Genomic DNA, 22,274 nt, shown 5'->3' on the forward strand with positions numbered 1-22,274 from the left:
AATTTTACTATATTTACTCGTTATTTACGATATATGCATGTTGAGTCTTTAGACTCACTAGACTTGATTGTTGTAGGTACTGATGATGTCAGGATCGAGGGCGGGGACCAGTGAGCTAGCTCGAGTCGGCAGTAGTGGCACCCGAGGACCTCAGTTTCAGCACTTGCCATTTTGATGCTCAAATATTTAGTTATTGAATACTTTAACTTGTTATTTTGGCAAGTAATAATTTCTTCCGCTGCTGTTTTGAACGTTAAATATTTTATCAGTTTTTGGTATGAATGAGGCACTCCATTTATTTTAAAAGAAAAATTTTAAATTTTCCGCAAATTTTCAAGTAAGGATTTTTAGGCCTCTACATAACTATTCCCCTCGCCTTTGCAACCATCTAAGTTTAGTTTCTGCACCCAAAATGCGTCGTTATTTAGTTTCTGATTTTTTTTTATTTAATTCTAGAATTTATTTGTGGGGTTGTGGAATTGGTGAGTTTCTTTCTCGGTTGCGTGAAGCCCGGAGTGAAAGAAAATCTCGATAGAACAATCATATGACAATGTTGTAGTTAGTGAGTATTTCTCCATTGTCCTAGGTGAGAATTGTTCTTAATTTTTTTATTTAATTATAGGGCTTATTTTTATAATTTTTTAATGTAATTCTAAAGTTTATTTGTGGGGTGGTCGTGGAATTGGTGAGTTTCAGCTCTCTTCTATGTTTGATGTAGTCATTGAATATCTTCAAATACAAATAAGGTGAAGTTTTTACATTTTCCAACTTAGTCGTTTTTTCCCAAAAATTATGCTTCTATGTAAATATTATAACTGTTAGTGATCATAAAGAAGACGGATCATTCGTAGCTAATAGTGAATCTTGCATTAATTAACCAGTTTTTTCTTAACTTGTTTCTAATATAATATATATATACATATGTTAGTAGCACTGCAATTTGATAGGAATGAGACCATATGTATTAAAATTCATTATATTAACAAGTTTTTTTTCTTTTTATACATGTGGTAATTAATTAATTAGTTTATTGGAGGGGCCTTGAAGAAATTGAATAGCAGGAAGGAGTTTGAAGATATCATTTGCCAAATTATATTCATTTAAGTATGAGTTTGAAGATATTATTCGTCAGATGTTTTATTTGATTCATAACTTGAATTGTGTTAATGATTTGGCTTTTCTGTTGAATAATATACAGTTTGAATATAAAAAGTAAAGGAAAAGAGATTGTTGTGGCTTTCATGAAAAAACTCGGGTCAAGAATGTGTAGTTGTGAATTCAGCACTAGGTCGATTCGGGTCCTAATCTATGTTGAGGGGAAGATTCCAAGTTGATCAATTAATAGCTCTATTTTCTAGTGTGCATGGAATTATGATTCGAATTTTGAATATGTAGTGATTTATAATAATTTATGAAATTGAATATTAAATTTTATTTTTGAATTTTGAATGGTTTATAAATCGTTGTCTTCGATCACACTTTTCACATCAACGAATTAACTTATGCGAATTAAGCAAGAAATGATAGAATAGTATTTCGAGTAATTGAGAATGACAAAAACTTGTGTGAGACGATCTCACGGGTCGTATTTTATGAGACGGATCTATTATTTGCGTCATCAATGAAAAAGTATTAATTTTTATGCTAATTAAGAGTATTACTTTTTATGCTGAATATCGGTAGGGTTGACCTGTCTCACAGATAAAGATTCGTAAGACCGTCTCACAAGAGACCTACTCATTGAGAATTATGACATATCCACCTGGAATTCAAAAAGAAATACTTAAAATAACTCTAGTTTTTTATTTCTCGAAGAAAATGGGGTTTTTTTTTAAAACTAATGTATATTTTAAAATTTTTTTCAAAACTAATCGTAAAAAAAAATTTCTTTCATTTTTACGGCAATCCGTTCTTCGTAAGCACGGAAGGTGCGGACGTGGAGCACGGTCCGTGCTTACAAAGAACGGATCGTGCTCCAACATGGAGAGTCCGCGCTCTCCAACGTGGACAAAGCGCGGACGCTCCATGGTGGCGCAAGTTACGTGCTTACAAAGCACGGACTATGTAAATATATGTATTTATATATATATTTTCGTTTTTTTGTGTCCATTCTTTTAAATGTTTTTCTGACTCGTTCACGTCATTCTTCAGAAGTTCACGTGAACACAATGTTGAAAACTTGACGTGAACAGTGAGTACAATAATTGCTGACCTTGAAAAGTTTTACTATATATAATTGATCACCAACACAATGTTTGTATCGATTTCATATTGATTTTGAGAGCAAATTATTTTTCATTTTCTTCTAAAATTTTCTCTCAAATTTCATTGTTAAATGTCTAACATCAATATACTATTATATTTTGGTGGTCATGTTGTTATCGACAATGGATCTGTTGAATATAGCATTCCATTTGTTTGACCGATTCGAGTATTACGGTCTATTAATTTGTTGGAGTTGGTTGAAGTTGTGCATAAAATGTTAGGAATCGATCCAACGAATTTTTCTTTGAAGTTGTCAACAAAATATTCTTTCATGGAGAGATCATATTGGCATGAAATTCAAGTCCATCTCGTGATGATGATTCTTTACAGTTTATAATGCAGTGTAACAATATGCATATGTTGCATTTATACGTGGAAGCAAATTCAATTGAGCATGACGTGGGACTTGATGATCCTGAGTACTACGTTCAACATGCATCTGATTCTGGTTTCAATAATCAACCCGGTACTTCTACATATGGTGGTTTTCAGGAACAAGAATCTTATGTTCCACAGGTTACTGAAGGACTTGGTAATATGAGTTTTGATGATGTAAGTGGGTCTTGGGATCAATATATCAATGTCTCGTCGGAACAAAATCATGTTCCATATTGGCCGAATCCGACATTAGATACGAGTGCTCGTTGTCCTGATCAGGCCATTAATGATGATATTTGTAGGACTGATTCTGAACCCGATATTTCATACAGTGAGTCCAAAGAAGATGAATTGAATGCTGATGATGAATTGAATAATTGTACAAATCCTGATGAGGGGACATCATCTCGACAACCACCTCCTGACACATTACAGAGGCAGACTGTACCATTTCTTTCAAACACTTCTAATTACCATCATTTTTGAATAATTTTTGTGGGGAAGAGCCTCCCGATTCTGTCGATGTACCTTCTGGAGTGGAATCAAGCTATTACAATCCGGATAGAGGTGCATTGTGTGTTAATATGTTATTTAAAAATAAGAATGATCTTATTGCATCTGTAAAGGATTATTCAGTCAGAGTTGTCAGGCGTGAGTACCGTGTCGTGGAAAGCACACGCGGCTTGTGGAAGTTACGTTGTAAAAACAATTCTTCTACGGTCATTTGTCGATGGGGACTTCGCGCATCATTGAAGGCCAAGACTGGTTATTGGAAAATAACCAAATATGACAGACCTCACACATGTATATCTACCTCTGTTGGTATAGGCCATAAGAATTTGAATTGTGAAATGGTGGCACATACGCTATTGGGAGTTGTTCGTTGTGATCTTGCGTACGAGATTAAGTATATCATCGAAAATGTGAAAGATAAATATGGATATCAAATCTCGTACACGAAGGCATGGCGAAGTTTGAAGCGTGCTATGGAAATTGCTTATGGTACATGGGAGAGCTCCGTTCAATTATTTCCCAAATATATGCGTGCTTTGTCCAAATATAATCCGGGAACTGCTGTGGAGTGGAAGCATCTCAGAGCCAACACTGAAATGAGTAAGACACTCAACTATGTTTTCTGGGCATTCAAGCCATGTGTTGATGGGTTTCGACATTGTCGTAAAATAATAAGTGTCGACGGTACACACTTGTATATAAAATACAAGCACAAAATTAAATAATACCTCGTTATTATTCATACGATCTATAGAATCCCTTATAATTCTTACAGGATGTGTTGGCGAATGTGTGTAACTAAATTCAACTTTCCACCTACAACTTTAAAAATAAAAATTAGATATCAAAAATTTATACAAGATATATATGATATTACCACATTAATTTTTAAATATTACCGCGCACCATACGGAGAAACTGGAATAAAAGCATCCGGATCAACGGGAGGTACACCTAATGTTAACCCACCTCGGTCGGGGTTAACACATTTAATCATGCTCCATGCTCATATCTGCTTAAAATAATAAACATAGTTCAACGCACACCAAAGAAATTGTGCTAAATAATCAAAATACATTAATGATACCTGCAGGATATACAAAGGTTCATCCATTGTTTTCTTCTCTATACGTGATGCGTTACACAACTCACGGTATATAAATGCTAATACTGCACTACCCCAACTATAAGACTTCACGTTATCAATATCTCGTAGCAGTTGCAAAAATATTAGTCTAGCAGACCCTCCTTGATAGTCAGGGAGCATTATTCCTCTAATAATCATTAACGCTACACAACGTGTATATTTAACAACATCTACTTCTGAAGTATCATCAGTAACAAGGTTAGACATACAATGATCGTACAGTGCAGTCATGGACAGATGACCACCTTTCAAATGTTTTGCAAATGGCAAAAATCCCAACAAATCCAAACAGATGTGTTGTCATTCTTCCACTTTATGTGACAAATCTACTCCAGTTACCGCTTCACCATCAATTGTTAAGCCCCAAATTATTGAAACATCTTGTAACGTGACGGTTGCTTCACCACATGGAAAATGAAACGTGTGTGTTTCTCGTCGCCAAAGTTCAACAAGAGCAGTAATCAAATGATTATCAAAAACTTGAGAGCCACATTCTAAAACTCCATATAAACCCATATTATTCAAAAATGTAAGCACACGATTGTGTATATAATTATCAGTGTATAACTTCCAAATCAAATGGTCTGACCTCTTCACTTTGATAATATCATCAACATTTAAGGAAGAAATTGTTGATGACATATGTGTCTCTTGTAAATAGAGGACACTTGGATCTTCGATACCTCGATTCTCTGTCATTCTGAAATACGATGTCGATGTTCTAAAATTCACTATATAGTAATTAGCGAAGTCGAAAAATTTTCGAGACGGGCGGAGAAACTTGCAAGCACAGAAGGGAAAAATGGATGGCTTAACAAGAAGAAAGAGATGAGTATGGATAAGGTGGAGGAAGGAAAGGAGGAGGAGTAAGGTGAGGAAGCTCACACGTGGAGCACAAAGCACGGACATGTTCCACCTCGCATGGTCCGTTCTTACGAAGCACGGATTGCCGTAAAAGTGAAAGAGAATTTTTTTTGCAATTAGTATTGAAAAAAATACTAAAAAATACATTAGTTTTAAAAAAAATTTTAAAAAATACAATAGTTTTAAAAAAAAAAAACAAAAAAAAAAAAAAAAATACATTAGTTTTAAAAAAAATTTTAAAAAATACATTAGTTTTAAAAAAAAAACCCAAGAAAATGACATAAACGACCCCATAAACAAATTAGACGACAAAATAGAGAGTAGAAGATATATACATACCAGTCTCTCCGTTTTGTACGTAACTCTAATAGGGTTTGTGTTAGTGATATATGAATACTACTACAGCCGCATGATTTTCATATCGAAGGCGGCGGCGGGATATTCTGGAATGGAAGCTGGATGCAATATCTCTCCACTCGCAGCAGAATCAATTTTTCATAACGCCCATCTCCTCACCGAAATTCTACGGCGTTTACCTTCTAAATCTGTGATACGATTCAAATCCGTGTGCAAAAGTTGGCGTGCTCTCATAATCACTGAATATTTTTGTTTACTATGGCGGCAGAATCAGAGTCCGGGGATTCTACTGAGTTCCCAAATAGACTATCGGCCGCATGGCTACGTCCCTCTTTCTGGTCCCACGGCGGGCGTGCCTCAGTTCGGGCTACCTCGCGATGTTGACGACTTGATATTGCAGTCGTGCAATGGCTTTTTACTTAATATGAAGCTTTCTGGCACTCCAAAATATTGGGTATACAATCCAGCGACTTCGGAAGTCGTCGTTCTTCCGCCACGGTTGGATATTTGTAAGATACATGCTCGGCGTTGTAATTGTGTGATTAAACGTCCTTGTCTGGCTTTTGATTCCCACTCTCGCGGAAAAGTGGTTGCTCTTTCAGAAGCTGCACCTAGAAATATGGATGGTGGATACGTCTATCAAGTTTGTGTGACCGAAAACCAAGGGCCATGGAGACGTTTGGGCAAGCCGTCCTGGTCCAGGTACTCAGTGTCTTCTTGGCCGGTGCATTGGCACAATTTCATCGTCTGGCTTGGTGCAAGTGTAACATATTTTTACGATGTTGAAGGAGAGGTGTTGCGAATGGGCGCCTCACCCAGATGTTCGACAATCTACAACTCATATCACCTCGGGGAATCTGGAGGGCATTTACATTTCATTGATATAAAGGGAAGCCGTCTGATCATCAAGGAAATGAAGCACGATTTATCGGGTTGGTTCTTGAAACACAGCATTGAGTTAAGCCAGATGGAAGCATCGCTTTTCCGATCAATAGGTTGGGACATTAACACTGATGTAGAGTTTAAGATTAATTTTCTGATCGAAGAGAAAGAAGATTCAAAGTTGGTGTTGGGATGCCATGATGATGTGGTTTTGTACAGAATCAAAGACCATAAGTCGTGGAAGCTTTGTGAATGGAAGCACACGGAAAAATGCTGGATCCGCTACTTTCCAAGGTTTCTCGTGCATCAGCATGTTGCGACAATAGCTCGATTCCATAATCAATAGTAAAACTATTTTTGGTTATATTTTTATTTTTTTATCTCTGAGAAAATAGAAAAGATAATGTTTTCGCGTCTCATTATATTTTCTTTTGTTATTAAATTCATTTGATTAATAATGTTTATTACAGCATTATTCTTTACTTTCTTGAGCCGAGAATCGGATCGTGAATCGGGAAATGTGAGCAAGTAGAATGGAAAATGTTTTACATTTGATGTGAGCCATCGTGTTTAATTAAGAAAGATGGACGGTGATCAGAGAAATAGAACAATTATTTACAAGCACAACATTGCTAAAATTAACCCGATATTGAACAGAACATAGAGAAAATGTTCTACTTCCGTTGTGAGCCATCAACTTTCAGAAGGGTGCATGGACAGTGGTTAGAGAGAAAAAGAATGATCATTTTTCAATAGAGTTGAAACTTATGATGAAAGGACAGACCTCAATATCTGTACTTGAAGGTAGAAAAAGTTCTTCATTCTCAATGCTCAAACGATTTGCTCAACACTCTGCCATAAGAAGACATATCAAAACATGTGAAAAAGATTCCAAATAATACTTTGATCCTGTTTTTTAGCCTGATCATGAAGAAAATACCGAGCAAGGATAGAATGAGACTGATATTCGATAAAAACATACATTTGGAAGAATACTTGACAAAGTAGAAAATTAATATGCATGTTTGCGGCATGCGAGGTTATCCAATACTTATAAACAATAAAACCATATGAGAACTGACAATACATCAGCATCATTTCCAAGTGCAATTAAATCTGCAACCTTATATTCAGAGAGTAAAATGTGATGTCACATTAGATACCACTGAAGCTATATATCAAAGCATAGACATTGCAGTAGATTCTTAAACATAAAAGGAATATATTGAAATTGGTATTGCACATCATTTACACAAAAGAAGTACCTGCAACACTAGTGTGTTTTTTTACCAACACCAGGATCACCACCCACTAAAACTAGAGCTGGAAAAGATAATTGCTGGAAATTAAAACCCCCATCAATGAACCAAGGTGGAGGAGGGTACTTGCTCATCTCAAATAGGACAGTAGAAAATGAGATTGTATCATGCATATGGTTTTTCTGAAATGGTACTGATAAAAACATTCATTTTGCTGGCTTTATTAATTATATTTACTTGTTAGATCGACATCATCATCTATGAGGCATGTAAATGGTGTTCAAGCTAACAAAGCCGACATATAAATTTATGTTTACGTGGTTTGAGGATTTATCACGAATTTACCTTTGATTTACTTATTATGTGTAAAAATATTTTTTTTAAAAAAAAAAATTAACAATGGGAAAGTGTAGTATAAGTTAATTTTTGAGGGATGATTTTGAATGTCAGAGACAACAACTCAAGGTATTTCTACTCCCATATATTGATTTGTATTAAATATTTCCAGACATTGATGCGAAGCGCCGACCTCTACAACTAGGAGCTATCCCATGGCCACGACTCTCTTCCGCCGCAATTACGCGACCAAGTACATCGGGAAAGTCGTCAAATCAACCAGCGACGGTCGCTTTTCCGCCGTCGAAGTCTCCGTCCCCACCACTCCGCTCTCCGATGTTCGCGGCCATCTCCTCCCCCGCCGTGACCTCATCTGCAAGGTCGCTCAGATTCTCCAGTCAAAATCTGCTGCGTCTTCACCCGACCCCTTTCTAGATCTCTCCGAATTCCTGCAAACCCTCAGCATTCCATTGACACCCTCCGAAGCTTCCGAAATACTCAAATCTCTCAAATCCCCGACCCTGGCCATGGAATTCTTCCACTTCTGCTCCTCCAAGATCTCCAACTTTCGACACGATGCTTTCACCTTCAATCGAATTTTGTTGATTCTGTCAAATTCATCTCTTCCCGACAGGATTGATAAATTAAAAGAAATCTTAGAGCTGATGGGGAAGACGGGGAAACCTGGAAATATCTCCACTGTCAATATATTGATCGGTGCTTTTGATGGTGCGGATGGAGTGGAGAAATGCTTGGATTTGGTGACGAAATGGAACTTGAAGTTTACGAGTTATACATACAAGTGCCTGCTGCAGGCTTATTTGAGGGGTAATAATTTGGGTAAAGCCATTGAGGTTTACACGGAAATGCGGAGGAAAGGATGGAAATTGGATATTTTTAGCTACAACATGCTTCTTCATGCCCTAGCCAGAGAAGAAAAGGTTAGATTTTATTGCTCACTTTTCTTCTTTTTTTATGTAGTTTTCAGTTTCAGGGTCAGGATTAATAGTTCAAGTTTGGATTTTTACGCTCTTGAGTTCTGGATGATAAGAAGCAAATAAAGCTATTTGGCATTTGAATATATTAATAAATTTACTTACAAGATTATAGTATTCTTTGATATGCTATAGGTTTAAAAACCCAATTTTGCTTCGAGCTCATGAGGATATGCAATAGGTTTGAAAACCCAATTTTGCATCGAACTAATGAGGATATAAGCCTTATTAAATGTCTTAACGTATTTGTTTGCGAGGTAATTATGGTACATTGTTTGATAGTTTTACTTTATGTGTGAAATGTGATCTTTTATGGTGCTGGGTTTTAGCTATCTTCAAGCTAATAGTCTGATGTGCTGCAGAATCTTGCCAGGTTGAGCAGGCTTTCAAGGTGTTTGAAGACATGAAACGGAAGCATTGTGAACCTGATGAGTATACCTATACCATTCTAGTGAGGACTATTGGAAAGTTGGGGAAGGCAAATGAGGCATTAGCTTTATTTGATGAAATGATGTCCAAGGGTTGTAAACCCAATTCCATGAGTTATAATACCATTATCGAGGCACTAGTCAAGGGCCGAATGGTTGACAAAACTTTGATTCTCTTCTCCAAGATGGTGGAGAACAATTGTCGGCCTAATGAGTTTACATACAGTCTCATTCTCAATGTTTTGGCGGCGGAAGGGAAGCTTGGTAGACTGGATGAGGTTGTGGAGGTATCGAATAAGTACATGAATAAGTCAATCTATGCATACCTTGTGAGAACTCTAAGCAAACTAGGTCACGCAAATGAAGCACATAGGTTATTTTGTAATATGTGGCGTTTCCATGATAAGGGCGATAGGGATGCCTATCTTTCTATGTTGGAAAGCTTATGCAGTGCCGGAAAAGTGACCGAGGCTATAGATTTGTTACACAGGACTCATGAAAAGGGAATAACAACAGATACCTTCATGTACAACACTGTCTTCACTGCCCTTGGGAAATCGAAACAGATATCTCATCTTCTTGATCTATATGACAAGATGAAGCAAAATGGACCAACACCTGACATTTTCACTTACAACATCCTGATTTCTAGCTTTGGTAGGTATGGAAAAGTCAACGAAGCAATTAGCATATTTGAAGATCTTGAGAACAGTGATTACAAGCCTGATCTCGTCACCTACAATTCTTTAATTAATTGCCTCGGAAAGAATGGTGATCTTGATGAAGCCCACATGAGATTCAAAGAAATGCAAGAAAGGGGATTGAATCCTGATGTAGTCACATACAGTACATTAATAGAATGTTTTGGTAAGTCTGATAAAGTTGAGATGGCATATAGCCTGTTGAACAAAATGCTTGCTGAAGGTTGTTGCCCAAATATTGTGACCTACAATATCTTACTCGATTGTCTTGAAAAGAGCGGGAGAACAGCGGAAGCAGTTGATTTGTATGCAAAGATCAAGGAACAGGGCCTGACTCCAGATTCCATCACATATGCTATTCTTGAAAGATTGCAGAGTGGTTCACATAGAATACGTAGAATTCGAAAACAGAATCCGATCACCGGTTGGGTTGTTAGCCCATTAAGGTGATGAATGCATCTGACATTCAGTGCAAGATATTCAAAAGAAAACTGCTGGGTAGCACTCCCTGTGCAGGCAGCTTCATTATCTGGATTTGATTTCTTGATTCATCTTTGTAGATATGCTGGAACCCGATCATTCCGGCATATTTGGCTGAAATTCGATCTCATCACTTTGTTAGCGTAGCATAAGGGCAGATTCAAGATTGAGATTATTGTTTATTTTTGTGGAGTATCAGGATGGTAAGGTTTGCTTCATCTTTTGATGAGCATGATTGCTTTTATCAATTCTAAATGACCTGTAAAATATTGTAATTTTACTGAATATTTTAGGAGCTTACGAATATAATTTGTTTGCTGGACTTTTTATTATATTGCAAGTTATTATAATTATAATATGTGTACACACAAAAGTCTTACAAAGTATGTTAAAACTGGTGAACTGAGACCGGGCTTTAGCCCAATGATCTCACCCACCAGCTTAAGCTGGCTCCCTCCCCGGGTTTGATCCCCAGCGTGCGATGTAATAAAAAAAAAATGGTGAACTAATTTTGACTTTTTGTTCCCGGCGATTGTCCGAATTTCAGGTTCCCTCTTAATTCTTTTGCAACAACCTCAATAAAATAATGATTAATCAAGTCATTAGGTCGTCTAAATAATGAATTTCCAATCATTCATAACAAAATTTAAGAGAGTTCACATTTACACTTTATTTTTTATTTTTGTTATTTGTATTTTATTTTTGAATAAATTTGACACATATTTTACATATGAATTGGAGTATATATAACGTAAAATATATTGTAAATATCAACTTTTATCTTCTAATGCTAACATTGTCTTATTAATTTGATATTCTTGTATTAAAATCAAATTATTCGGTTGAGATAATAAGTTTTATTACTTTGATATTATTGGCATATTAATGCTAATGGACGTTATGAATAGCAACCAATTTAGGTCATTGGTGGGAAAAAAACATGTCATATTATGGTTGTATGCTTTTTTATTAATACAAATAAATTTAGTGGAAATACAAAATTATAGATTTAAACAAACCGAAAAGTTCAGTTATTTTGGGTAAAATAATGTTTCTAAAGGTTATAAAATAAATTTATTGATGATCTTTACATGTTATTAAATACTTCATATTGATTTCTTTCCAAAGAAAAGGTTCTCAGTATTTATCCAAATGGAGATATTTAAAAAAAAAAAAATAATTATGTTTAAACAAATTTTATTTGATTGACATAGCGAGAGATGACTAAATCGGCTAGTATTCATAAAAAGTCGTTATTCATCTATTATATTATGACAAAATATATTTAAATTGTATATCCAATAGATGTTTGTTATCTTATATGGAAGATAACACAACAAGAAGAAAGTATATTAAAACTTTAACTAAATGATATACTAAAAAACAAAAACAAATTATCCCAACACAAATAATTTTTTTTTATAAGATCATTTTAGATTAAGAACATATCTAAAATTTGGATAAGATTCAGATACTTCTCAATTTATTAATTTCAAAATATATAGTATTAAATATAATATATATATATATATATATATATATATACACACACACACACACACACAAAATTATCTTTTCCCTCACCGGTGCTCACATTCTTCCATATCCTTTGAACAACCGTCAAACGTCCCCCAATTTCTCCTCAATCTCTCTCTTTCGCGGTGTCCGGATTGGAGAATACTAGGGTTTTGTCGATCTTTCGATTCAGTGTCATGCTTTCTCTTTTAGGTTTAATTTGTTCTATTGTTTAGGGTTTCTGCTCTTGGTTTCGCATTCGGCCGATTTTGAAATTATAGCTTTCGGGTTGTATGTGTCATGAGATCTAGAATTTTTAATTGCTTGATTTTCCGGTTTGAAGGGTTCGATATCTCGAATTTCATGGTTTCCTCCCCTTATTTCGTAGTCTATCGACTACTCTGAATTCTCTTGCTCCGGGTTGAGTTGTTGATTCCGCGGTCGTTCTTTTTTCGGCGTGAACTGAGTTTTAACTTTCTTAAGCGGCTAAAGTTCGAGCCAAGTGTTCTGTTTTTGTCGTGTCAGAATATAGTCGTGACTTGGATTTTGTTTCCCTTATTAGGTTTCAGTCTTTAATCTCCATGCATTAGGGTTTTCTTTTTTATGTCTTTCTTTTCTTCACTTAGAGGTTTATATAAGGTTGAGGGTTAGGCTTAGTTAGAGTTTAGTGATATGATTGGATCAGATGGTTTAAACGGTTCACCATCTGCGTTACTGGAGCAAAAGCAGCCGCCTAAACAATGGGGAGTGACGAGACCTTTGTCTCTCGCGGGACCGATCGAAGCTGATATTCAGAGCAACACGGGGTTGGAGAAGGTCTGACATATGATGATGCAGTTGCCACAATCTTTTATTCCAAACCTAAAGTAGCTGTTTGTTTTACTGTAATTTTCTGTGACTTTTCTCTTTATTTGGACTCCAGTTTTTGGTGGATTCGGGACTGTTTGAGAGTGCAGAAGAAGCTTCCAAGAGGGAAATTGTTCTGTGTCGGCTTAAACAGGTATCCAGAAGTTGTTTTTATTTATTAGTCCTAAATCCTAATGCTGAGCGGGTAGACTTCACTCTTGTGGTGAGAGGATATTTTGTAGTCAGCGAAATTGTGTAGCTTACGCTGATGTGTACTGATTTGACTACTCTTCAGATAAGTCATAGCAAATAAAATTACACATGATGAGCTGAAATATGTAAGGGTGCCTGTTGTTATGAGTAAGGCTCATAATTTTTATATATACAATCTACTTATTTGATATAAGATATTTTTGGCTGCTAGTTAATATCTTCAAATGGTCTAATTCATTTCGAACCCCCACTAATTCCTTCCTGATCCATTTCACATTCAACTAATGTGGCTTATGTCAAGGCATTGATTAGCTACAAATACTATCATACGAAGATCTTTTCTTGTTTGCACCATTGATTTTGCCGTTGATTGAATCCATGATGTCTACACTTATTTATCCACTAAATCATCAATTGAGACAATAATAGATTTTGAATATAGGATCGTGGATGTGACTTTTTAAGGTTGCCATGATGCTATCTATTTGTGTGTTTTGTTACAGAATTATGGAATGCACCTGGCATTCTGTTTTTGTAAATGCATATATTAGTGATGACAGAGACATGTTTCTCGCAAGCTTTACAGTAACTTGAATCTTTCTATAGTTTTCTCTAATACTCTTGTATTCTTTTGTCAAACTGATACCCTTCTGCTCTTTATTCTCACATAGATTGTGAAAGATTGGGTGAAAGAACTTACTCGCTTGAGAGGATACACGGATCAAATGGTGGAAGATGCTAATGCTTTAATTTTTACTTTTGGTTCTTACAGACTTGGGGTGAGGAGTTTTATTTACCTATTTTCATTCTATTCATCGATTTTGGGGGAAATTGAACTTTAATTTTCATCTGATACGAGGTTTTTGTTGTGGCTGCATTCATGTCAAGAAATGCCCATAGTATGCACATTTATCGAACACACACAATCATATAAGGGTTGAATTATTTTAATTTTTTGTTAAATTTGCAGATTTTTTTTTCCTGTTTGAAATTTAACATGTGCGTGCATTGATTTTGAGAGAAGATTTCTTCCAACACCGATTCAATAGAACATATGATAACCTAATAGTTTCATTGTTATTAATTTTTTTCGGAAGGATTAAGGGTACCTTCGTGCCCTGTTTTCACCAATGTTATGTGATGGTTGTTTAAGAGGCTTTGTGAGTGTTTTAGGGTTGGAAGATGGTGTTTGTTGAATTCTTGTGCATGTTTGCCGCTCTTTGTTTATTGAATACAGCGGGTTATGCCTTGCTGGAAGATGCTTCTCATGTTATGAATAGGGCAGCTGTTTTACCGTAAGAATACTCTATTTCAACTTGGACCATACTTTTACTTGAAGGCTAGTGTGGACACCACTTCCTGCAACCATGTTTCCCGTATGTCTGACTTGTATTTATACTGGTGGTTTATTTTTCCTTTCTCCTTGTACACTTTTCTTAGCTTTTTAATTTTTTAATACATTTTTTCAGTTTTTGGAGTTCTGCTTTCTTGTCATTTTTGTTTTTTATTTTTTACCTACAGTTCTCTCTCTCTTTTCATGTTCTCCTTTTTCTTTGTGAAGCTTTTAGTTAATGATAAGTTGTTTTTGGCCTTTTTCGTGTTTTCCTTTTTCTTTGTGAAGCTTTTAGTCTATGATAACTTATTTTTGGCCTATGTTTTTTTTTGCAGGTGCATGGCCCTGGGGCTGATATTGATACTTTGTGTGTTGGGCCATCCTATGTTACTCGTGAGGTACTCTTTTACTCTCACTTTCTATTCTGGACCTGGTCTGTGTGGTTTAAACCTCTACTGATGGATTGTTGGCTTTCCAGGAGGATTTCTTTTACGTTCTCCATAACATTTTAGCTGACATGGAAGAGGTTACTGAACTCCAACCAGTACCTGATGCTCACGTTCCGGTTATGAAGTTCAAGTTTGATGGAATATCGATTGATCTTCTCTATGCAAGTATTTCTCTCTTGGTTGTTCCAGAGGTAACTGTTTTCAGAAATTAGCACCCCCAACCTTGTTTCGGTTTCTTTTCGTGTCTATGTTGTTATTTACTATCGATACAATCTTCTCTCCGACCCCTCACTCGTGTTTATCTGTTTCCTAAACATTATTTAATTACTGGGTGTGGTACACACTAATCACCTCCCCACAATTTTTATTCCCAGGTCTGTTAAGGAAGTTTTGCTTTGTTTCAACTGATTAGTATGTCAAGTGTTCATAAATGACTTCTAGTTGTTCTTATGATTGAATTGAATGAATTGGCGTCTAAAATTAGTTGGAATGGTGTTGTGCACATGGAACGGCATTATGTCTGCACAACCATAATGTTATCATTACTGGACTGCTTTTTTCTGATTTGGTGTGCATGTTTTTGTTGTATAGAATGTCTAATGCTTTGATAGACTTTGGATGTCCATCACTTCATGCCGTGCTCACTGTTCCAACTTAGAATAGATTTAATGTGTTAATCAACATTTTCTTAGTTGACAATAATCTCCTACAGGATTTAGATATCTCAAATATATCTGTATTGCAAAACATAGACGAACCCACAGTACGGAGTCTCAACGGCTGCCGTGTAGCAGATCAAATTCTCAAGCTTGTTCCAAATGTTGAGGTGATTTTAGCATAACGACAGCCCCTTTATGCATATGTTCTGTTGTTTCATAATTGGCTTTTGTGATGCTCATTGTCTTGTACTTTTTAGAACTTCCGGACTACACTGCGGTGCCTAAAGTTCTGGGCTAAGAGGCGTGGTGTTTATTCAAATGTGAGTTCATTATTTGATTATTATTATCGATTTAATCTATCGATTAGTTTTTTGTGGATAACTTGGTTTAACTTTGTTTTTTCAGGTGACGGGGTTTCTCGGTGGTGTAAACTGGGCGCTACTTGTTGCTCGTTTGTGTCAATTTTACCCCAAAGCAAATCCCAGTATGCTCGTCTCTCGTTTTTTCAGAGTATATACACAGTGGCGTTGGCCGAATCCTGTAATGCTGTGTGAAATTTATGATGACGAACTTGGATTTTCTATATGGGATCCTCGAAGGAATCATTGGGATCGAAATCATCTAATGCCTATTATAACCCCTGCGTACCCTTGCATGAATTCTAGTTATAATGTTTCAGCTAGTACTCTCCGGGTTATGAATGAACAGTTCCAGTTTGGTAAAAAAATTTGTGAGGTAGATAGTGTTCAGCCTGTTTAGTCGTCTTTTTTAACAGCTTTTTACAAGTTTTACTACTAATTAAATATTTGCCATTGATGGCAATTACAGGATATTGAGCTGAATAAAACACAATGGAATACTTTATTCAAGCCATTTTTATTCTTTGAAAGCTACAAGAACTACCTTCAGGTTGATATTGTGGCTGCTGATCTCGATGACTTACGTGCTTGGAGGGGCTGGGTAGAATCCCGTCTGAGACAGCTGACTTTAATGGTAATCTGTCTTGTGGATATTGTTTTATTGTACTGATTGAATTGATATTACTTTATAGTTAACTAGCTCTTTTATTTGGACTTGTATGGGTAATCTTTGGTGGTGCCCTCTTCTCTTATGGTTTTAACTTATGTGCAGATTGAGCGGGACACCTCTGGGAAATTACAATGTCATCCTTATCCACATGATCATGTGGACTCTTCTAAGCCGTGTGCTCATTGCGCTTTTTTTACGGGATTGCAAAGAAAGCAAGGAGAGGTGGTTCAAGAAGGTCAACAGTTTGATATTCGCAAGACTGTTGACGAGTTTAGGCATCAAATAAATTCTTACTTGTACTGGAAACCCGGAATGGAAATATATGTTTCTCATGTTCGTAGAAAGCAAATTCCCTCTTATGTATTTACAGAGGGTTACAAAAGAAGCCGACATATGAGTCCCATAAGTCAGCAACAGGTTTGTAAGGTTTCATCTGAAGATGGTGAATTTTGCCAGTCTCGATCTGCTGAAGGAGTTCTAAAACGAAAAAGGGGGTTTGACGAGTCCGGGTTAGATGAGAATCAAAAGAAAAGATGCTCGATTAGCCCGCATTATCGAGAGTTGGTGTCTCCTGAACTTATTTGTACAAAAAGTGCTGGGACCTTGAAACAGTGGCCCTTGAATCAGCAACAGCTTGGTGAGATATCAAATGAAGGTCGTGAATCTTGCATGTCTGGATTTGCTGAAAGAGTCCTAAAACAGAAGATAGAGGTTGATGAGTCCGAGTTGGAGGATAATCGAAAGAAAAGACACCCAATTAGCTCTCAGAATGGAGATTTGATGTCTCCAGAAATTACTTTGAAAAGCACTGGTGCTCTGAGAGAGTCTGCAGAAGATACCCCAATAACATCAAGGGTGACGTGCTCTGGATTAAATGGGAAGCAGCAGCAACCTAAGGATGAAGATGAACAAGTTGATGCAAGTATGATAAAATCAAACCAGGAGATGCTCTCTGCTGAAAATTCTGAGGATGCCTTCATTTCCAGTTCCAGTACCTCTCACTCTGCATGCAGTATTGATGGTAACTCGGAGATAAATAATCAAGGACCTTCAATGGATGCTTCATACGAGGATAAGAGACGACTGGTTTTTGATAATGGGCGTGAAGTTGGTGCTTGTGTTTTGGGTGGAGTGCAGGAGGAGTTGGAGGTTTTGGATTTAAGTTCACTTTTCCCACTTTCTATTCCTACATCTGTTGCACACCTTTTCATTTTCTTTATTACTTCCTGTAGCATGGTCTGAGCGATGTTTACAGCTTTGTGCAGTACACTGTACATATCTTATTTATAGTTGGCTCCACACTATTTAATGTTTTCCATTGCTTTTTGTTTTTGTGAAGCCTGATACCGTGCTTGGAATGATGCTAAAATCTGTAGATGGTGTTGTACCAGAACCGGTGCAGGAGAATGTGATGAGGCATGCCCTAACAATTTCTTTGCTCTCTTAATAAACATCATCACCTTATTTGTTTTAATCTGCTTTGTATTGGTTCCCTTTTGCCATATTTGCAGCAGGCTAAGTCTTACTTCAACTGCCTGAATCGGCGACCTATCTTCATGCGACTGAAAGCCGGCAGCTCAGGTAAGTGTCGCATTCTATGCTGGCTTTCATCTCTTTTATTTCCAGGCACGGTTGCGCGAGCCAAAGTCAGCTAACTCAAGCAGCCAGCAATCTGTGTATATTTTGAAGCTTCTAAAGTATGCTGTGGCTTGGAAGTTTCTATCCTCTGCTCTGGAAAGATTTTAATGAAACTGACCTTAATTAATCTCTCGGGTCGTGATCGTGTTTATTGAGAAATGAGAAATGTTGGTACTTAGTTTTTGAACAAAGGTTCGTAATGTATCTTTTTTATCAGACTCAAAACTTAAACTTGTATGATACAATTATTACATTTAACAGTTTATTTATTTCTCGTCACTTTGATGTGCAAAGCTTATAGATATAAATTAGCAATCTAGTGGAATTAGTAACCGAAGAACCTATATCCCTTTAATGCGTGTTAACAATTTCTTACCATGTCACCAAAATAATCTAAATTGATGACCTGTCCCTGTCCCTTTTATGATTTGGGACATACAGTTTTATTTTCTCAAATTAAATTATGCGTTTTTTAATAGATTTTTAAAAATCAAATCAAATGATGTAGAATAGAAATGGTATCTTGCCCTGTCATACCAATCATTATGGATATTAAAGCCTCTCACAAAGAAACGAATGCCACTCGGAATTATGTATGTGAGTGTTGCACAAAAATATTAGTAATTTTATTTTTTAAATAAACACTTGAAAACAATTAACTTTCTCTCCTCGTCATCTTCCTGAGTCGCGACATGTATATTGTCCACAGAAAAAATGGAGAAATTAACAGTTTTNTTGAAATATCTCACTGTTGACTAAAATATGTTGTCTTTCCAAACAAGGAAACATTGGCATTTATACATGCAACTTCATGTTTCTTTTTTTATACAGCATCAAGAAAACCTAATAATTCAACAACACTTCACTGAGCTCTTTCGGAGAGTTGAAGCAAACTCCAGATAACTACTTTCCTCTGTCCTAAACCATATAATTAACATACAAAAGTCCATAATTAACACAACACATTCAGTCCCTCCATACAAACTATGTGCTGTATTATCCGAGTTCCTACGCCGTTGCACCGACTTCAATCTTACACTGTTTATTTCTTCCACCTGCAAAGAACTAAAGATCAATTAATAAACCAGGATTATTACCATTAAAAAGATTCACAAAGATCAATCGAAAGTGTGCGGAACTCACTCGACAGAGTAGGGAGTTCAGAACTTTTCAATACTCGCAGTCTCTTCACCGTCGATACAAACATGCTGCCAAATGTACATACATCATGTTACTATCAGATTATTAAAAGATTCAAGAAGATTGAAAGCCGAACATGATTCAAGATTTATGAAATTTATGTCTTCGCCAGCAGTTTATTAATTAGTGCATAGAATTTAGGTGCAGAGAAGCCAAAACCAATAGAACTTGTAACATAACAAGTGCTCGAACATCAAATATAGAATGACATCAGATCAAAGGAGGTAAGATGCTTACTGCCAAGGGACATCACCGACGAGCATCCTGTCGCCTTCATTATCTTCATAAACAAGAGTATATTCACCACTTCCATCCAATAAACCTCCGATACCCCCTTTCCCTTCGTTTTCCTCGTTCTTGATTCCACCAACGCAAGTATCTCTTTGAACTACAAACGTGAATCATTATATGATTTGCGTAATTAAGTAAGCACATGTTTAATTTAAAATGTCATGAAAAGTCAGTCAAGAATAAGTGATAGGGCAAATTAAGCAGAGATAGAGCTTCAAATACAACACCGGTTTCTCCCCCACAATTATCAATGACAACACGAATTACCTGCCAGAAGACCTCGAAAGAGTTCATCGACTGCTATGGCAAGCTTTTCATAACTATCATATGCTTTAAGGTCCACTTTCCGTCCAATGGGAACACCATCCATGTTGACCTTCACAAACGGGCTTTTCGGGCAATTGTTGATCTGTTTCTGGTTACTAAGTTTGGTTAAGACATCGGTCGGTGACTCAGAAGCCGGTTTGGAAGAACAGCCACTCACAAGATTCTTTCGAAATGATCGTAAAGGAGGCCATCCCACCACTGGAGCAGGAGCAGGAGCAGTCCTACATTTGAAATCAATTGATATCAGAATGAAATAAGACAATCTTACCTAGTAGGGTGAAGTATGCAACAAATTAACAAGCAGGCTCAACAATTAAGTATAATTAGAGGGAACTGTCCGAAAATTTACCATTATTACAATTGCACCATCCGGCAAGTATGCAAAGCAAAAGATCTCCTAATCAGGTTCAAATTAGTTGAATGGAATATCAAAGGTTTTAACCACGCCATAAAATTGTCAAATCTTGAATATGCATAATATATAGTTTTTATTAATCTGAAGTGAATGCAAATATCTTTCAAGTACTAGACTAACGAAAGAGGCACGTCAAAAACACTTTTTCCAATAAATAAATGAAAGAATAAGAAACAGACGAGACACCAAAGAAAACCAAATCCACTAAACGCATATTGCAACAAGTAGAGCTGATTTTAACCTTTCTATATACAAAGAGAAAAATAAATCGATGGTAAAAGAGAAAAGAAACAAAGCTGGCCACCTTTTCTGAGCACTGTTTGCTGGTGAAAATGCCTTCTTTTCTGCAGACTGCAAATCTACTGCTGCTCTAATGCTACAGGGCTGTGAGGATTCCTTCATGATAGTAACCGATTCTTGCGGAGCTGATTGAAGATGAAGAAAAGAAGCCATATTTTGATGGTTCCATGGAGATTTCAAGACTGGATTTTGAATCGACGGGTTATTTGCAAATTGATCCAAACACATATGGTTTCTTCCTTTGGAGATGGTCCAGTCTCCACTTGGTGGCCCAAGCCTTAACTCCAGCTTTTTCTCCTCTGAAAGTCCATGTTTCGTTTCTACTGCACTTTTCACAAGCAACTCCTCCCCTTTAGGAACCATCAAATCCAGTAGCTGAGGACAACCCACATCTTTTTTAGAAAATCCCTCCATATATTTTTCAAGAAACACTGAGTAATGAAACTCTTCTCCACCACAAGCGAGTATTTAACCAGAAAGTAATTTTTCTGGAAGAAAAAACATTAGAAGGACAATTTAATTTAAGTAAAAGAAATATACAAGATGTAAGATGAACAAGAACCTTAAGACTACTAGGATAAGAAAAGGAGAGACTATAAGCAACAAAAAACCAACCTTGAAATGCTCAACCAAAGCTCGCACACGTGAAAGCCCACACTTTTACATCCGTATACACAGGATCGAAAGGACTAGGTAACACAAAAATAACCCCCCGAAGGACTACACAACAGTTTCAAAGGCTTCAAACAGAGTAATCTTGAAGTTTAAAGAAGAATGATTGTTCACAAGAAAGACTGAAATTTATAACGCAGATACATAACCCTTTCTAAAGAAACCCCAAACTTAATAAACAAAAAAAAAAAAAGCACAAAGGCAAATGGAGGGGGCTGTGTTATCTCGCTTTCTAAGGCTTATTCTTTTGTCACGCCTATGTTAGCGTAGTGGATACTGTGGCTTGTCCCTGTCCCTTTCCACCCAACTCGCTCTCTCTCTCACACATTAATACACAAACCCTGTCCCTCTCTACTCTTGCTTTGCTAATTTAGTGTAAAATCTATTTATATCATAATTAATATAACATAACCCGTGTCTGTATTCATATAAACATTTGCATGTGTGGAAAAAAAGCATACGTACCTGAAATGAAATATATCAAGGCAAATTTTATTTAATCGTTAGTTTATCGAATACACTTGTTCATTTCTAAAACTATGTTTCTACTTCAACTATGAAGAAAAGTCTACTGATCTCCTGACAAAGCCTCACAATCTAACAAACGCATTGACAATTATGTTAGAACACGTGTCAAGCAATATGTTTTAACTTTTATTAACTCTTATATAAATAAAATCTTTATTTTAATAAAATTTTATGATTTTATTTAATTATAACATTTATTTTATTTGTATATACTTGTAAGCTGCATATATAAAATTTTTAAATATTCGACAAAT

At 36.2% G+C, this 22,274-nt stretch overlaps 3 protein-coding genes across 7 annotated transcripts; 2 read left to right on the forward strand and 1 right to left on the reverse strand.

The window, feature by feature from the left end:
• The first annotated feature begins 8,142 nt into the window (after positions 1-8,142).
• On the forward strand, positions 8,143-10,923 carry LOC140956298 (pentatricopeptide repeat-containing protein At1g51965, mitochondrial). Its single transcript, XM_073413013.1, has 2 exons — positions 8,143-8,942; positions 9,370-10,923. Exons 1-2 carry the CDS (start codon positions 8,217-8,219, stop codon positions 10,573-10,575), a joined length of 1,932 nt encoding a protein of 643 aa, XP_073269114.1. The 5' UTR covers positions 8,143-8,216; the 3' UTR covers positions 10,576-10,923.
• Positions 10,924-12,175: 1,252 nt separating this feature from the next.
• On the forward strand, positions 12,176-18,566 carry LOC140991901 (nuclear poly(A) polymerase 4-like). 4 transcript variants are annotated; one of them, XM_073462065.1, is made up of 13 exons: positions 12,176-12,654; positions 12,749-12,936; positions 13,043-13,120; positions 13,851-13,958; positions 14,848-14,910; positions 14,991-15,152; positions 15,674-15,787; positions 15,878-15,940; positions 16,026-16,355; positions 16,449-16,613; positions 16,752-17,798; positions 17,989-18,065; positions 18,161-18,566. In XM_073462065.1, the coding sequence occupies exons 2-13, from the start codon at positions 12,793-12,795 to the stop codon at positions 18,186-18,188; spliced, it is 2,379 nt and encodes a 792-aa protein (XP_073318166.1). In that variant the 5' UTR covers positions 12,176-12,654; positions 12,749-12,792; the 3' UTR covers positions 18,189-18,566. The 4 variants fall into 4 exon arrangements, with proteins under 4 accessions (XP_073318166.1, XP_073318168.1, XP_073318167.1 ...); XM_073462066.1 differs by having other exon boundaries at positions 12,178-12,333; positions 12,509-12,936; XM_073462067.1 differs by having other exon boundaries at positions 12,176-12,936; positions 18,164-18,566.
• Positions 18,567-19,026: 460 nt separating this feature from the next.
• LOC140956353 (auxin-responsive protein IAA26-like) lies at positions 19,027-21,769 on the reverse strand. Of its 2 annotated transcripts, none has more exons than XM_073413069.1 (6): positions 21,436-21,769; positions 20,825-21,308; positions 20,046-20,326; positions 19,725-19,875; positions 19,431-19,495; positions 19,027-19,352 (listed from the first exon to the last, which is right to left on the reverse strand). In XM_073413069.1, the coding sequence occupies exons 2-6, from the start codon at positions 21,232-21,234 to the stop codon at positions 19,330-19,332; spliced, it is 930 nt and encodes a 309-aa protein (XP_073269170.1). In that variant the 5' UTR covers positions 21,235-21,308; positions 21,436-21,769; the 3' UTR covers positions 19,027-19,329. The 2 variants fall into 2 exon arrangements, with proteins under 2 accessions (XP_073269170.1, XP_073269169.1); XM_073413068.1 differs by having other exon boundaries at positions 19,027-19,342; positions 21,436-21,767.
• Between the last annotated feature and the right edge of the window lie 505 nt (positions 21,770-22,274).

This window comes from Primulina huaijiensis, chromosome 13 (genome assembly GCF_012295235.1).
Source record: "Primulina huaijiensis isolate GDHJ02 chromosome 13, ASM1229523v2, whole genome shotgun sequence".
Lineage (NCBI taxonomy): Eukaryota > Viridiplantae > Streptophyta > Magnoliopsida > Lamiales > Gesneriaceae > Primulina > Primulina huaijiensis.

Bases quoted from the DNA above. Each gene is read 5' to 3' on its own strand.
- LOC140956298 (XM_073413013.1), top strand. From the start codon at position 8,217: ATGGCCACGACTCTCTTCCGCCGCAATTACGCGACCAAGTACATCGGG. The intron at 8,943-9,369 runs GTTAGATTTTAT...GAATCTTGCCAG, and splicing joins CCCTAGCCAGAGAAGAAAAG to GTTGAGCAGGCTTTCAAGGT.
- LOC140991901 (XM_073462065.1), top strand. From the start codon at position 12,793: ATGATTGGATCAGATGGTTTAAACGGTTCACCATCTGCGTTACTGGAG. The intron at 14,911-14,990 runs GTACTCTTTTAC...TTGGCTTTCCAG, and splicing joins CATCCTATGTTACTCGTGAG to GAGGATTTCTTTTACGTTCT. The intron at 15,153-15,673 runs GTAACTGTTTTC...AATCTCCTACAG, and splicing joins CTCTCTTGGTTGTTCCAGAG to GATTTAGATATCTCAAATAT.
- LOC140956353 (XM_073413068.1), bottom strand. From the start codon at position 21,234: ATGGAGGGATTTTCTAAAAAAGATGTGGGTTGTCCTCAGCTACTGGAT. The intron at 19,876-20,045 runs GTAATTCGTGTT...TCACGTTTGTAG, and splicing joins CTTTCGAGGTCTTCTGGCAG to TTCAAAGAGATACTTGCGTT. The intron at 19,496-19,724 runs GTAAGCATCTTA...TACATTTGGCAG, and splicing joins GTCGGTGATGTCCCTTGGCA to CATGTTTGTATCGACGGTGA.